Genomic DNA, 17,336 nt, shown 5'->3' with positions numbered 1-17,336 from the left:
AGTGTTTGGGCTTGAACGGGTAAATGATCTGATTTTCAAATCTGAAAGTCCCCTTGTTCATAACCTTGAAGAAATGTTGAAGACAGAGAAAGACCTGGACTGACCAGAGGCAGTGGATTCTCCTTTTGCAAATGCAGTATTCACTTGGTCCTTGCCAGCTCTATAAGACTGTGTACTTTTTCAAGGTTCTAAAACCTAGAGTGAAATCGCACCATCTCCTGTGTGTCACCATTCTTTAAGGATCTGGCATTACTCATCCTCTTCTTGTGAATCATGGATGAGTTAGCCAGAGAGCCCAATATTAGGCAGAAGAGGGTTGGACTACCTCCCAGACTGCTACCTGCAATAGTGCCCCCCACAGAATAAAGCACACCCATTCCTGGCTCACTTTCAGGACTGAGCAGTGTGCTCCAGAGCTATCAGGGTGGTGGATCCAATGCTGTTCCTTCCAAAGGAATTGATGCTGGGGCAAGGGTGCTCTGCTCTGGCCTCCCCTTCATTCCAGGATGTCAGACATGCCATGCTGCAGTTCCTGTACCATGTGAGTACACTAGCAGAAGCCCTAAGATTGGGCACTTTGTGGGAGAAATAATAGCAAAATGCTAACCTGCCCAGAACACACCTTTGGCTGGGGAGAGGGGAATGAGGTCAGTACCATATCACAAATGACAGTAGGGAAAGATGGATAGTATCAGAATACAAGGAGCTGTTGGATTCCATTTTGTTTAATGCAAACACTAAACCATTTACAATTCACACTTGGACACAAGCACGTAAAACGATGTAGAGGGATTCTGGCAGTCTCCAGCACGTCTTCCTCGAAGAACTGGTACTAACCACAACCCAAGTGGTGCGAAAATGGGCCTGTCCCACACCAAGGTGGACAACCCCCTACATCAAGCCACTTGAGAATGTTGAGCTTTTTAAAAGTTCTTCCTGTCAGGTCACACTGAGAGGTCCGATCTTGGCAATTGGCTCTTCTGCTTCGTTTGCGTTCTCCCTTCTATCACCTGGGACTAGCCCAAGTTGACCAACTCAGCCTTCAGGGGGGACATAGTTACAAGACCAGTCCCAAGACTTCTGCAGGCCACAATGCCCCAGCAAGAATAAAATGCCAGTGGGAAAGAGGAGCCCGGCCCCTGGGATGAGACTGTATGAACAGGAGGCCGATGGCCCGCCCAGGCCTGTCCAGCCACTTAGCTAGTGCCTGCGGGCTGAGTGATGTATTTTATGCAGAAGGGCTTTATGCAGAAGGCACCGAGGTAGCTAAGGGAGAGCAAAGTAGAGCTCTTTTTCACTGGAAACAGTGCTATTGAGAAAAAAGTTCACAAGAGGGCATTTATTTTACATCATGGCTGTGGGGTTCAAGGGCTTTGCCATCAGCCAGGCCTCAGCATAAAGGTAAAGTAGACAACCCCCCTGAGATTGCCTTAGCTACATATCAACAGGCCAGAGATACTAAAAGTCTTCCTTAAGTCACCGCTAGCTCAGCACTGGCCAGAGGGTGGCACCATTTCTTGATTTCCTTGATGTCAGTGACTCACAATCCTAACAAAGTTGACAGCAATCTGACGAACAAGTTAGGAGGTTCTGGAAACTGACACATCTTGCAAGCAATGCCTCCCTTGCTAATTATCTCCCGAAGAATAAAGGGGGCTTCCCGAGGCCATGGTTTTTCCATCTTGGTGCCATTTCCCCAGTGCTCCAGCCTCCCTATTAGATCCACAGACCTAGTCTGTCTGGGACCAAAGGCCAATCAAGAGGGGCATCTCATAGCCCACAAGTACACACGGGGAATGGGTGTTCAGGCTACCTGGGCACATGACACCACCAGCAGCCCTCCACCATGAAGAGTCTTTAAACAACAAACACACTCAAGGCATGCATTAGACAGCACAAGATTTCAGTGGTTTCTTAAAGTAGGTGTTGCCTCATCCCAGCTCAGCAGATGGAAGAAGCCAATTCACAGCCTGTGGAATATATGGGGCCATCATGTCGTCCAGAGGAGCTGTGAGTTTTCTAAGTAGGATCTTGCCTTCCCAGTAACATACTCTGCTTTCTGAAGTGCTTTTTGGCATGGCAAACTATTAGTTCACATTACATTAGCTTAGCTTTCAACTGCAGGGTTTACTGCAGAGCTCACTGGAGCCAAGGGCCAAAACCCAAAGGACCAGTCCAGGAAGTAGCCAGTTCTGGCCCAAACTAGGTGGTAGCAGGCATCTTTGGGCCAGGTGAAGCCGTAGTTCTTGGCTTCCTGTATTTAGCACTGTGAACATGGCCAGAACCCTCTTCATCATAGCAGACAAGGAGGACAGCTACACAACTACAAAGGCAACAGCAAGATTCCACTCAGCTAAGCTAGCTTCCATTTCCCTACCCACTTCCTTCCCCACCTGCTTCTAATAAAGCAGCAATCATGCTTCTGGCTTCCACGTTCATTCTCAAGATGTGTAGCTCTTGCTTCTCAAATAAGATCATTACAGGGTAGGGGTGAGCACCTACCCCCACCTGGTAGAAAATTCGTTTCCAATACAGAAGTTACCAGGCCAGCCAGAGACCCTTATGGAATCTGATGGGAATCAAGTCTACAAGTCACAGCTCCCACGTTCTCCAGATTTCTAAACTCAGGGTGAGACTACTATGAGACGCATGTTTGCACTAAAATAACTGAAGAGCCCTCACCTGGACAAGCTCTCTGGAAGCTGAGCAATGTAAAACCAGAAGTTGGAAAGAACAATAATTTTTAAAAAATGCTTAGGTGGTGTGTGTGTGTGTGTGTGTGTGTGTGTGTGTGTGTGTGTGTGTGTGTGTGTGTGTGTGTGTGTGTTGCAGCTTGGTGTTTGCTGATTTATTTCTTGCAGGGGCTCCACATGTACCAGATGCTACCTGAGCATCCTTCTTAGAGCTCTTAGTGGTCAGTGCCACAACAACCCCTCTGGCACATAGGTAAAGTGTCTCACAGTACCTAAGGATTGCTTAAGCAGAAATGCTGTCTTTTGGCACTTCCCCACCATCCTCTTGTTTACCCTCATCTTGGTCTCCCTGCTTTTTCCCATGCTCAGGCTGGAGCAGGTTGCATCTATGACCCAGCAATTTCCAATGCTGGTGATCTGCTCAAGGTGGGTCTCAAGTCTCAGCACCAAGTCTCTTCAGAGGACCTGGGGTAGAGCAGTCACCATACTCGGCAAAACAGAACCCAGAAACTACACTCATGAACACCTAAGGCTTGTCCAGAAAACTCAGTACAATAATAAGCCAGTGGCATGGGAAGAAACTTGAAGGGTCAGCAAATGAAATCTGGAGCTGGGTCACAAACGGTGGCACCTTCCTGTGCACCTGCCACTGAACAGGGCCTCAGATCCGGGGTGGCTCGGATGGTGGTGGCTCTGCAGACTGTGTTTCTTGTTTTGAGTATGTCACTAGGGAGAGAAGACATGTGTTAGGAGAATTTCAACCTCTGCTCTACAAAAGTTCTGTTAGAAATTTAGTTCTATGTTGTGTGGGCAATTTAGCACATCCCAAACCTGCTCACTGCCTTGTGCTGTGGATGAAAAGTTCAAGGTGGGTCAAGAAGAGTAAAGGAAGAAGCCTGTCAGGCTGCACAAGAGTTCTCCCTCCCTTTCCTCATCTAGAAAATGAGCATGCTTCTGTCAAAACTGCTGGATTACTGGATCTAAAGCATTCATCATAGCATTCTATCCTTGGGTGTTCACACAGTGTTGATTATAGTATTAAAGTTGTGACCAGGTGTTGGTGGCACACACCATTAATCCCAGCACTCGGGAGGCAGAGGCAGGTGGATCTTTGTGAGTTCAAGGCCAGCCTGGTCTCCAGAGCGAGTGCCAGGATAGGCTCCAAAGCTACACAGAGAAACCCTGTCTCGAAAAACCAAAATAAAAAAAAATGTGACAGAATGTTCCTATAGAATCCACAACTCTGCATCTGCATGCAGGACTATTTCCATCCATCTGGTGCTGCACTATCCGCAGTGACCTGGGGCCTCATTCTCCATTATGAAACAGGTATGGCCACATCCTTCCTCAGCACACCTGCTGCCCTGCAGCTCTGCTATCTTCTCTTCTCCTTGTCTGGGCCACCATAGGGCTCAGGCAAAGGACAGCAGGTTGGCCTCACTGCCTCATGAAATCATACCTCCCCATCAGCATACTTGGGCCACAGGAATGTCTGTCTCCCTCGACTTTGGCCTTACCATATGTAGCCTCTAATTTCTGCTAGTCACTGAATCCCAAAAGTGCTCAATGACCCCAGAGAAGGTAATAGAACATCTGGCTTTTAACTATGTGTCTCCTTGTCTTTAGCCATTTTTCTAATTGAAAGGTTTAGAGACAGATGTGGACCCATGCCTAGAATCCCAGAAGTCAGGAGATAGACACACAAGATCAGGAATACAAGGTTACTCCCAGATATATATCAAGTTTGGGGCCAATCTTGGCTACCTGAGACCCTGTCATGAACATACAAAAATTGAAAACAAATAGACTATAGGTTAGGTTAGAAGCAAAACCTTCCACAGCTCAGGGTGAGCATGCCCAGGATGTATGTGAGTCTTCTGGCAAAGAGGTAAATTGTACCAGGCACATTCAGATGATTCAATACTTGGGGCTAAGCAGCAAAAGTACCTAGAAGTCATCACCATGGCACCAATGTCCCCATTCTCAAGAAACAGGGAGGCCAGCTGACCAGTCACAGGATACAGGCAGACCCGGCCCCCTGAAGGTTTTGTGATGAGCAGACATTACAGAAACAGATTCTTCTGAGCCTCCCTAACCCAGTTCTATTCAGTGCTGGAGCCACTGACTTTGGAGAGCCTTCAGCAGGAGATAGTGATGGAGAAGTCCTCACCTTGGGGTTCCTCACACACAACAGCTTCCAGGTTCTCCCCCTTCACGTAGTCTGCATTGAGGCCTTCTGCAAAGAGCAAGAGCAAAGTAAAGGAGGCACAAGCAAACAAAGGAGCCCTCACAATTGAGAACTCCTGACTGAGTCCTTTATGAGAGTAAACCCTTCCAGAATCAGACCCCTATCCCTGGATGACCAGCATATCATCTTCTAGATAAAGACTGGCCACCAAGAAACACATTGCCCAAGACTTCTCATCACCATCCTTGCAAACAGCATCATGCATCTAAGGCCCAACCCCCCTTCCATAAAGGGCCATTGCCACCATGTCAAGACAACAGTTCTATCCAGCAAAGAGGGTATCAGATGACAGGGCTTTGGACCATCCATAGGGCCACATTAGGCCCAGAGTCCAGGGAGGTGGAGAGGGAATGAAGAGCTAAGGGAATGACTGATGGATGCAGGGTAAGGAAGGAAGGGCAGATACGGATGTGCAGGGCTCACTCTGGAAATGCCAGCATATGACCTTCCCAGCAGCACCTGCATGCACAAGGAAGCCAAGTAGCTTCTCCTGACTGCTGTCCCCACCCATGCTTGGAGGGCCCAATGTTTACAAATAGTTGCTCCAATCTAGTTTGTGATCCGGGTCTCTCCACATCCACATTATCTCCAAGGGCAATGAAGCAACTCAATAAAGCATCCTTTTCACTCGGCCAAAGGCCATCACTCAAGGACTTGGAGCATCCCTACACCCCTGTTTGTAGAAGGGTCAGAGTCTTCTCTCTCAATAACTGACAGCCTGCAGGGGAAACGGGCTGATTCTAACTAACCAACTCACTGGACACAAGTCATTTTCCTGGCTTTTACCTGACTTAGAAGCTGTTGGGTTCAAAGTAAAAGCCAGATGGGCCTGTGAAAATGTAGATAATATTCTCCAGCAGGGGTGGTTAACTACCATGCAAAGCCAGGCAGGTGATGGCCCCAGTGTCAATGGGTGGGAGCTGAAAGACATGCCCTGTGCTTCCAGACCACTGCCCATATTCCCAGTTGGCAAGCAGAGATAGCCTTTTTCTTCCAGTGGCTTGTGGGATATGTCCACCCATGGGTATCTGAATGACCCCTCCCCACCCCATGGGCATCCCTGACTCCAGCTATCTTGGGCCTGGGAATAGATGTTGTGGCAACTGGCATCCTCACAACATATCTGGAAAAACTCCAGATGGTATGGTCACAGGCAAGTTGGTAAATGCCAGGGGAAGAGGTGAGGTAGAGAGCAGGGAGAAGGGATAATGAGGTTTTCAAGGCCAAAGCACAAAAAACATGAGTAAGTCAAAGTACATTGTTACCTTGCCCTTCTGCTGCATCTGAAGCAAGACACGAAGCTTAGAGCCCTGCAGGAAGAACTCACCTCCAGGCAACAAACCCTCTGGTATTTCCTTGACATTCACTGACACTTGGCACTGAGGGTGGGCAGGGAAACTGAGTGTTCCCCAAATTGGAATTCCTTTGGTAGTAACAAAGGTTGGAGGCCAAAGAGGTGAAGGCAAGTCCTCCTAGCAGCCACCTGTCCCCTCCCAGGGGACTTCTACCTGCCCTTCCAGATCTCTAAACACTGGGGGCCATCGTTGACTTTAACCAGCCGCCCAGCAGGACAGTGGAGAGTAGAAGCAAACATCCCTGATTCTTACAAAGTTAGCACACACACAAGCATCCTTGGAACCCTTCCTCACCGAGCAGCATCACAGTGCAAGTGGCAGTCACATTGCATCACAAAGTTCCAGAATGGACAGTCAAGACAAGTGCAAGCTTGATGTCTAGTCACTGACATGGAAAATGCAGGCTAATCCAGGCTCGAACAAGATCAGCAGGGGGCGCTGTGGAAGTACAATGAAGCATGGCTGATGCAGCCAGATTAGCCAGGGAAGACTCCTTGGGAAAGGACACCCCAGGCCTGAACAATAAGAGTAGAGGAGCAATGCAGAGAGGAAACAGCAAAGGCTGTACCGTGGAGAAGGCAGAGCATACAGAAAGGGAAAATGGCTACAGAAAAGAAAGACTTCTTGGGGACAGGGAGAAGCCAAATGTCCAGGACTCTGAATGCCAAGTTCAGGTCAGGGTCTGATTTGTGACCCTGTAGTCATCAGGGAACCTGGGAAAGTCCAGGTACTTTTAAACACGTTTCCCTGAAGAAGGTGAAATGTAAGGGAGACAGAGTCAGACAGGTTGAAACAGACGTAGGCATGGATGGGCAACATAAGAGGGAAGCATATACGTGGCTCATCAAGAGTAGGCACTGCAGGACTCCAGACACAGGAATGGGAGAGACAGTGAAGTCTGAGCTCCTGGCCCCATGTAAGCAAGTCAGCCTGCTGAGCCTGCTTGTTCAACTTGTGAGCCCTCCTAAGCGCCATGGTCTTAACAAAGCAAGTGGGCTAGATGAGGACTGTACTCAAACTGTCCCCATCTCCCTCCCTCCTGTGCCACTCTGGCCTTGGCTGAAACCCCTCTACCTCATGAAGCTATGCTAGACCTCTCCCATCAGTATCTGTGACCTCATCTGTCAAACCTGTAAATGTTACCTTATCTGGGAGAGGGATCTTTGCTGACACAATTGAGGATCCAAAATGACTGCATTCAAGATTTAAATTGGAGACATTAAAGTAATGTAGTCACAAGCCAAAGAACACTGGATGGCCTGAAAAGCTTGTAGGACAGACAGCACCTTCTCCAAGGTCTCTGTAGGGAGTGTGGTCCTACGGGTACCTGGTTTTGAGACAAGACCTTAAAACCATAGCCCAGACTGGCCTGGAACTCACTCTGTAGCACAGATTGCCATGCAATCACAACAATCCTCCTGCCTCAGCCTTACTAATTCTGGGATTTCAGCCATGTGCCATCACATTTGGCTCAGAAAACAAGTTTCAGTTGTTTGAAATCACAACAGTTCTCTGTCCTAGAAACCACAAGAAGCTTAGACAGCAGAGCAAGAGAGCTCACTAGTGAACCTTTCTGGAATACTCTGATGCTCCCATACTGGAGCAGGAAGAGAGGCTTTGGCTGGCAAATTTTACTTCAAGGGATGGTACATGACTCAGCAATACTTTTCCCCTTTCTTCACCTTCCTGAGATTTCTTTTTTTATTTTTCTGGGAAGCTTAGAGCTATCTCCTTTGGTCCCTATGTGTCTCTATGGGCCTCTGCTCTTTGTGGCATCTGGACCCGAGATTCCCAGGAAACTAACTTGGCTCCTGGGATTCTTTGAGTGTATGGGCATTACAACTGTTTCATCATCTTACTACAATTATTTCCCTTTTCTTTTGCCTTTGTAGATCATTTTTCATCAGACATATCTCATGCACATGGATCCACAAGCTTGGTGGTAGGGTGGTTAGGAACAAGGAAATATGGGAGATGAAGATTAGATTTTTTTCCCTCAACTATAAAGCAAAGGGACTTTCTAATTGGCTAAAAAGATGGCTTAGATGAGGCCAAGGATGACCCTGGATCTGGTAGACTAATTTGAGGGAGACCTTTTGGACACATTGGGCAAAGGGCCCAGGTTGTACATAGTATGTGGAGACAGCTGTTTGTGTCATCGTCCTCAACTGTGCCTGCAACAAGGAAATGGGAAGATGGTTATCGTCTCCATCTCGTCCAGCCTCATTCTTGGTGCCTTTGAAGACAGAGGGAGTATTAGGAAGGTTCTGTTCAGAGGCTTGTCAGCTCTCCTCCCACCCTCTCCCCCAGCATACAGATGGCAATGAGATGTGGAGTCCACCCACATGGCCACTCTTGGGGCTGCTATCTCTATATACACTTCTCGGGGAGGAGATAATGGTCATAGTCTCAGAGAATTTGGGGACAACAACTCAGATTCTTGCTGTCCAAAGGGGGGAAGCAGGAGTTTGGATAAGTATTTTCAAGATTTTCTTGTGAAGAGATAAAAAGGTAACACTTTGAACCAGAGCTATGGCAAAGTTTATAATTAACTGCCTCAATAGCATCCTCAGAGGTTTCATGCCATGGGGTAAAAATAGCCTTCTAAGACTGGAGACCCTCTGTAACTATTTGATTTACTCACCAGTGCTCTACTTGTGGCTACAGCCTACAGCAAAAGCAATCTGTCCTTTAGAATTCCAGTGCATAGGAATGAACACTCACTCTGATTTTTCTTTCATTACTACTCCTTAAAACGACTTATGACTTCACAGACTTTTAAATGATCTGACTTGAGGAGGAGCAGAGGGCATCCAGGTAGTGACATACCAAGAAATCAAGATCAGAAAGGGGTACTGCCAGAATCATAAGAGGCCTGAAGATGTCAGCCATGTTGAAGAGACTCTTGGACATCATGGTATTCTGACTGGCAATAGAAGGGGCTGTGACATTGGGCCTCTGAAGGCCCAGCATCCCCTTGGGTGAGATCTGAGGTCATAAGGATCTCTCAGGGTTACTACCATTCTTTGGAAATAAAACATCAGAGTGTTTACTGAGCTTTGTCCCAACAGAAGTACGGCCTCTTCTAGCTGAGATGCCTGGAAAGTCAAGATCACATAGTCTGGCCCCATGTGTTGTATTTTTCCAGACCAGGATAACCTTGAATTTTGCCTGAATTTGTCTCTAAGGATGTACAAAGTATACCTGCTATGAAGCCTACTGCTATTGAACAGGCAGGGGAAAGGATGAGAACTTGCCTGGGCCCCTTTCCCTGCTTTGCTATTTACTCACGCTGAATGCTGAAGCAAAACTTCTTTTGCTGATAGGATATGTAGCTGGAAACAGCTCCAATCAGGGCCATGGCCAGGGCACTGGCCACACCGGCTATGGTCCCAGTTTCTGTCGACATGCCTGGACATGGAAGGATAGAAAGAACTGAGTAGCAAAGACCTAAAACTCCAAGTGCCAACAGTTCATTCAGGATTCTGCTGCTCTGATATCCTCAAGTTATGCTGGCTCAGATGTTCATGTAGATGTTCATGGACTTGTTCTCCAAGTCCATGTAGAAGAGCTATGCCACAGATACCCAAGGCATGGCAATGGTGTGGATTTACCAAGTGCTTTTGTTCTTCCATAAAGGCAGTCATCTTGAGAAACATGAGAGGCAGATTGCAGTCCTCTCACTTACAGAGACCTAGCCAGTAATCGGAGTCTCAAGTTAACAGGTTTCCCTTTGGGCCACCTATCCCAGGACCTATGTCTTCATGTTACTTCCACTGAATGGCTTATTCTTCTCTGCTATTTGCCTTGTGATTCTATTGGTAACTGTGGTGATTTAGATGTTCAACTCATGAGTTGAAGATTGTTCTTTATGCAGCAGTGAGGAGCAGTAGGACCTTTGAGAAGTAATTGGATCAGGAGGCTCCACCCTCAACAAGGGGTGAAGTTATAGTGGAATAGATTTCATGGCTTTGTTATAATAGCCAGCTATGAGTTTCTAAGAACCCATGAGGGGAGGTAAGCAGCCTTCTCTCTACCAGCTGTATCTGCCATGATAGTTCTCTTCCCCACAGACCCGAAGGCAACAGGGTCAAGTGACCTGCACTTGAATCTCTAAAACCATGAGCAACATACATTTTATACTTTTTAAAATTACATATCTTTGGTATTTTTCATGGTAATAGAAAGCTGACTAACAGAAACATTCTGGGAAGGACAGGGAAGAGCAACTCTAAGATCAGAGTGGGCCAGTATTATTTTTCCTTGTGGTTCCAACAGAGAACATGGGCCATGGATACCCACCAGATCCAGGATCATCATTGCTGGCATAACCACCACCACCTGGGGAAAGGATAAAAGGACTTAGTGTCTGCTATGATCCCTAAAACCCCAAGACCAGTAGGCTCAGACCTCCAGAAGGCCTAGTGAAATGATTTCTTCCACACACTGAGCTCTTGTTGCACACAATACTCTTCAGGCTCTGGCTTCAAGGTTAGTTTTTCATTATCAACTAGGGGCAGTTCATTTAGCATCCCCATCTTACAAGGCAGGGAGCCAAGTCTTGCAGGCAGATGAAAGATGATCAAAAAGCAGTTAGACCTGAGTGTAAATTACAACACCAAGTAGTATCTCCTGCACATCTATACCAAAACATTGAAACATAAACAAATGCAAACATAAAACCACATCTAATATTTTCACATTCAAAAAGTTCTTAAATATCATAGAGATGCAGAACAGATTAATGCTAATAGAGGTTGGGGAGAATTGGGGGAGGACATTAGCCCTGCTTATAAAGGTTATAGATGAGAGATCCTTGTGACAGAATGATTTATCTAATTATGGTGATAAATTATCACTATATGACAAAACTGTAAGACTAGTGCGTGCATGCACGAACATACACTTCCCCAGCAAGAGACTGCCCCCATTCCTGGAGAACGACTCCATGACAAACATCAAGTACTGTCCAGATCATCAACTGGCCCTGAATTCATCCTAGGGCCTAGTGCTCACTGACAGAAAATGATGTTCTCAGGATTTGTTGGGAATTGGTGGGGGTACTGTTGTAGGTGAGTCACCTCTAGGATGTTGGAAGCAACAAGTACTGACATTTCCTTCACCAATCAAAGAGTCTAGACTTGTTAAGTATTAAAATATTTCACTGTAGTGAAGAAGGTTATGGGGATGAGCAGGTAGGATGTAAGAACTCTGTACTTTCCACTCAGTATTGGTATGAGCCTAAAACTACTCTAAAACTGATCTAGTTTTGAAAGAGTTCTGGGAGAGAAAATGAAGTTTGTTATGTTACTATGTGGAACTGAATCTTCCAGTTAAAAAATTTCATAAAGGCCTCTGGTTGCCTATTGACTAAAAGGGGGGTTTAAGAGAACTGGCTGCTCTTGCAGAGGACCTGAGTTCAATTTTCAGTACCCACAAGGTGGCTCCCAACCATGGGTAACTCCAATTCCAGGGATCTAGCACTCTTTTTGGCATCCTTACGCACCAAGCATGCAAGTAGTGTATAGACAGAGAGGCAGACAAAACACCCACACTTAAATAACCAAATAATTAAATAAAATATAAAAATAACAACAGTATTTTTTGTTTTGTTTTTGAAGCAGGTATGTAGCCCAGGCCAACCTGAAACTCTAGAATCTTCCTGCCTTACCCTCTAGCCCAATGGTTCTCAACCTTCCTAATGCTGTGACCCTTTAATACAGTTCCTCATGTTGTGGTGACACCCAACCTTAAAATTATTTTTGTTGCTATTTCATTACTGTAATTTTGCTACTGTTATGAATTGTAATATAAATATCTGATATGCAGGATATATGATATGAGTCCCCACAGAGGTTGCTACTCAAAGGTTGAGAACCACTGCTCAGAATGATAGACTTGCAAGTATGTTTCACCACACCACACCCAGCTGAACACCAACATTTTTGTCACCATTATTGCTACTGGAGAAAGCAGAGCAGAATAGAGGGCAGATCAGCACGCATTGACATTTCATCTTAAGACAGAGTATGGAGAGCCAGCCTAGCCAAATCGGTGAACTGCAGGCTCAGCAAGAGACCGTGTCTCAAAAACCAGGGTAGAAAGTCATTGAAGATGACAGTCAACATTGACATCTATCTTCAACTTATGTGTACAATACACACACACACACACACACACACACACACACACACACACACAACACACACACACACACACACACACACACACACACACACACACACACACGTTACTCCGTTTAAATCCTTCTGTCCATCCAGTCACATGAACATGAACCAAAGTAAGCCACCTGGGCCTATTGCTAAAATTACTCAGGCCAAAGTCATGGCCTTCATCTCTCATTGGCTTCTGAGTGCCACTCATTTTCTCCGAGCATAGGCTGAACCAAGCTTCTCTACAAAATGCAATGTGCAAAAGATAATATTAGAACAAGTGACATTCAACTGGCATTAAACAACTCAATACAGTCCATGAAAATGAATTTTCAATAAAAAATGAAACAGATAAAACTGTAAGACCACAAGACATTTTAGGACAGCATTTATAGTATCTTAGGAGCAAGGGGTAGCTTTTAAACATGATCATAAAGTCAGAAATGCAAAATGGAAAAGATTCAATCAAAAGTAAGAACTTTAGTAGTAAGAGCATAAGCAGGATTGAGCAAGAAAGTGAGAGCAGACCAAAGGGCCAAAGAGAGACAGAGACAGTCTTGTGCCTCAAAGAACCTTATAAACAAGTACAATGAACTGTATGTGGGAGCACACACTTAAATTCCTGTATGAAGGAGGCTAAAACAGAAGGGTTATGTGTTCAAGTCCAGCTTGGGCTATATGATGAGACAGTCTCAAAAACAAAACAAGAAAGTGAGATGGGGAGTAAAGGGAAAGAGACCTAGCATAGCCAGCCATGAAGTGAGAATTGGATGTACTGGTCTATGCCTGTCATCTCCACACTTAGTACCCATGAAGTGAGAATTGGATGTACTAGCCTATGCCTGTAATCTCTACACTTTGTACCCATGAAGTGAAATTTGGGTGTACTGGCCTATGCCTGTAATCTCCACACTTAGTATACTGAAGTAGTAGAATTAAGACGCAGAGGCCCTGTCTCAAACAAACAAACAAACAAACTAGAATGGTAACTCCCAAAATACTGGCAAATATGTATCTGAGAAGGGACTAACTTAATTAGCAGAAAAATCCAAATAAAGCTCAGCTCAGTCATAACACCCCCTTACTTTAAGATGGGGAAGAAATGAAAAGAAGGGGAGAGTTTAACAAGGATATGGAGAAACTAGAACCTCCATACATTGCTAGTAAGGATGAGAAATTGCCCAGCTTCTGTGGAAGCAGCTTAGTAGCTCCTGGAAACATGAAACATAAAGTTACAGCATGCACTAACAATATCACTTCTATGGTTTGAATGTGTATCCCAGAATTCATATTTGCCAGAACCTTGATCTTTAGGGTCATATGTCAATGGAATTTGAAAGTGAGGCCTCTGAGAGAAAATTATGATTAAATGAAGTCATGAGGGTGGAGCTCTCAGGTTGACCTCTGTGGTTTTATCAAAAGAGGAAGAGAGACACAGCCAGAATGCTTGCTGTCTTACAAGTGATCCCTCCCCACCATGTCTGGATCCAGAACAGAGGCCCTAACAGATGCTAAGCATATGCCAATGTTGAAAATTGTGCCCATGTAAAAACTTCTATGTTCATGTGAACATATGCTATGTTCATAGCAATATACTTCATTCATTATGACCTTTTGTCCAGTGGTCCATCAACTGTCAGTAGCTAAATAAAATGTTTGGTAATATATGAAAAGGGGCTCCATAATATAAAATAAACTGTTGCAAAACAATGAGGAAAAATGGGTCAAGGACATGAACAGGAGATCACAACATATATTGAGTTCCTAGTAACACACAGATTCAAGAAAATGAAAATATGATTAGGACAAATGCTTTGTTCTTATTGAATTCACAACGATTACAAAACCATAATGCTTGGTGGACTGAGGTTAGTATTGGAGAAAATGGATACCTGCTTACTCCCTAGCAGGGAAAATGAGAAATCATTTGGTAATGTCATTTAGAGTCACATTTTTAAATGTATGCATCTTATGACTCAGCAATTTTAGTGCTAGGAATTTGTCTGACAGAAACAACTGTGACCTTTCATATTTGGCCCAACAGTGTTCAAACACTATATAGTTGAAAAGCTAGAGGAACCACTACACAAAATAGGCTACAGGATAAATAAATTGTTGTGTAATATAGTATTAAGTAGTCACTGATGATATTTCAAAATAATCTACATAAGAGAGAAAAATATCCTGACTATCACTGAATAGACGCTGGTTTTAAAAAGATAGCATATGCTGGCATAGGGTTACATACCTGTAATCCCAGAACATAGTCAAGCTTCCTAGGATGCTAGGACAAAAGGAAGGCCTTGAGTTTGAGGATAGCCCCAAATTACCTTCTATGGTATACACTATACTGTAATTTGCTTTCAGGATACTCACCTATTCACACAGATAGCTATACAGAATACCTAGCTCTAGGGACCCTGGCTGTAACTATAGTGACTCATTGCTACAGAGACTGCCACTGCAATGGTAGTAAGTGCTGCTATAGCAGGTCCCACAGAGATAGGGACCACGTAGCTATAGCAACCACCATCACTTGGATGGACCCTGTAGAATAACAGGTACTACCTCAGTAAGGAAGTTGTGTGAAGTGTTTTGAATAAATATTGTTCCCATGGAAACTTGTGGTGAAAGTTAATTGTCACTGTAGCAGTGTAATGTTTTTGTCCTGGGACTGGGTTAGTTGCCACAAGATTGGGTAATTACAAAGAGAGCCTGCCCTTGTGTTTTGTCTCACAGATCTGTGCTCATTTACCGTTTTGCTTTTCTGCCATGTTAGAGAGCAACATGAGGCCTTCACCAGATGTAGCCACCTATCTCGGCCTTCCAGCTTCCAGAACTGTGAGGCAAATAAACGTCTTTCCTTTATTAATTACTCTGCCTTGGACATTCTATTATAGTGAAAGAGAATGGATTAACACATTGTGAATAAGCTCTGTTGTCAACAGAGGTGTCAGACTCCCAGCATCTCAAATACAAAGACAACAATGCACATATAGACGTCAGCCTTGAGTCCTACAGAGCCACTTACTAAGAGAAACAGGGACACAAGGCATGTGCTTGCCCTTCTCTGACGGCAGTCCAGCTCGTGGCTCACAGTGAGTGCCTGACGCATCTGGTTGTCAAGGACACATTGCTCATGGAACAGTAGAGTGATTATGTCTACAACTGCTAGGGAGGTATTCAAGTGTTTAAGGACATTGTGAGTGTCCCAGACTTCCAACAACACACAGCTAGGGCTTTTAGATATTTTTTAATGTGCTTTTACTATCTCAAAAAGAAGTAACAAGAGAAGTATAATTTTTTTCATCCAGCAAATAAAGCTGTGCATGGTGGTGCTTCCCTTGAACCTAGCATCTAGAAGGCTAAGGCTAAGGCAGAAAGCTCATGACGTTCAGGCAAGCTGGAGGCTACAAAATAAGGCCCTACCAAGAAAATAGGGGGAAAAAAACAAAAAAGGGAAAAGACACTGCTGCAAATGACTTACAGTTACCAAACAAAATCAGGTGGAAAAACCATGTTGAAATATACTGAGTGCCTGTGCTAACTACCAGGGAAGGAATTCTCACTGTTGCAGAAACTCTCCCAGCCACATCTTGTCCATTCCTCACAGCAGAAGGAAACAAAAGTGGAGGGTTGGCAAGCAACTCGCTTCAAGAGATGCAAGAGGACCCAGTAACAATCTCATTTTGAGCCAGACACAGTGTGCCAAAATGTTGTCTTGAGGAAACAATACACAACAGATAATGTATTGCTTCAGAAATCCACTCTAGAACAACAACTGAACCTATGTCTTGAAAACTGGAGTCTGGGAAGTGCACAAATTGAGTTTGTAATTTATGTAAATGTGATGGTTTCCCTTCACTCCTCATCATGAGCTTGTTTTGCTGTAAGGGGACAATGTGACTCTCACCCATGTTCCAGTTTTACCCTTTGATCTTCTTTCCTGACACCTACGATGACAGGGAATAACTGAAGCTAACAATTGATTATTCTTTACAAGACAAGCTCCAATATGAGCCTAATTAAAGAATTCCCTAACACTTCTTTCCAGCTAAAACAAGTACTTTTAATGAAGAAAAGCCCCCGGCACGTCACTCAGACTTTCAACCCTGTGTATGCATACATACACGACCACTGCTCTCATCTCCTCATCTAGAAATACCAATCGTCACCCAGGAGTAATTGGCTCATTTGCTGGGTTTGCCCTTTAAATGCTCCATGTTATCCTGACACCTGGAAGTTTCATTTAGAGGCTTTTAGAACTTTTTCCTAGAGATGACACCATCTGGAAAGGTGTTTCTTGGGACAAATGTGACTACTGTACATTTTAAGCAAAAGAGGACACTGTTTCCATATGAAAGGCACAGTGCTTGCAAGAAAGAAGCAAATGCTACTACTTTAGCCATGGCTTGGGGAGGGGAGTCTTGAAGACTTATACCCAGATAATCTCCCAACTTACAGCCTTCAGACTCGGCTACAATTTTTCCTCACAACAGGGAATAATAAGAAAAGAGTTCCAAACACCACACTTTATCATTATAACATCTTATCACAAGTGATTGCAGTTAAGAGGCCACAGCTGTAGTGTTTTACACCTACAGTTTCCAACATAAACACACCCACAAGCCTGCTCATACCTCACAACCCAGGCTTAAGTTCCAATTTGACATATGCTATGATGAAAGGTTTCAATCATTAATAGCTTGGGGAACTACAAACATGTGACTTTGGGAAGGACACAACTATTCAGGGGTAGCATGAAGAAGAGAATTTCTGAGTGTCTCCCCAGTTGTGGTGATGGCTATTGAAATCACACATGTGATAAAATTTCACACACACACACACACACACACACACACACACA

General features: G+C 44.6%; 1 protein-coding gene across 2 annotated transcripts in view; it reads right to left on the bottom strand.

The window, feature by feature from the left end:
- Window positions 1-707: 707 nt before the first annotated feature.
- Cd99l2 (CD99 molecule like 2) overlaps window positions 708-17,336 on the bottom strand; it is an 85,564-nt gene continuing 68,935 nt past the window's right edge. Inside the window, exons 6-9 of one of the 2 annotated variants that reach the window (XM_027432239.2) lie at window positions 10,599-10,637; window positions 9,588-9,707; window positions 4,864-4,929; window positions 708-3,419 (exon numbers count right to left, since the gene is read on the bottom strand). In XM_027432239.2, coding sequence (XP_027288040.1) covers window positions 3,355-3,419; window positions 4,864-4,929; window positions 9,588-9,707; window positions 10,599-10,637 — 290 coding nt within the window. In that variant the 3' untranslated portion in view covers window positions 708-3,354. The remainder of the gene's footprint in view (window positions 3,420-4,863; window positions 4,930-9,587; window positions 9,708-10,598; window positions 10,638-17,336) is intronic. The other variant, XM_035450281.1, reaches the window with a different exon arrangement.

This window comes from Cricetulus griseus, chromosome X (genome assembly GCF_003668045.3).
Source record: "Cricetulus griseus strain 17A/GY chromosome X, alternate assembly CriGri-PICRH-1.0, whole genome shotgun sequence".
Taxonomy (NCBI): Eukaryota; Metazoa; Chordata; class Mammalia; order Rodentia; family Cricetidae; genus Cricetulus; species Cricetulus griseus.
The sequence above is the reverse complement of the archived record's forward strand: the minus strand, read 5'-3'. Positions and strand labels throughout refer to the sequence as shown.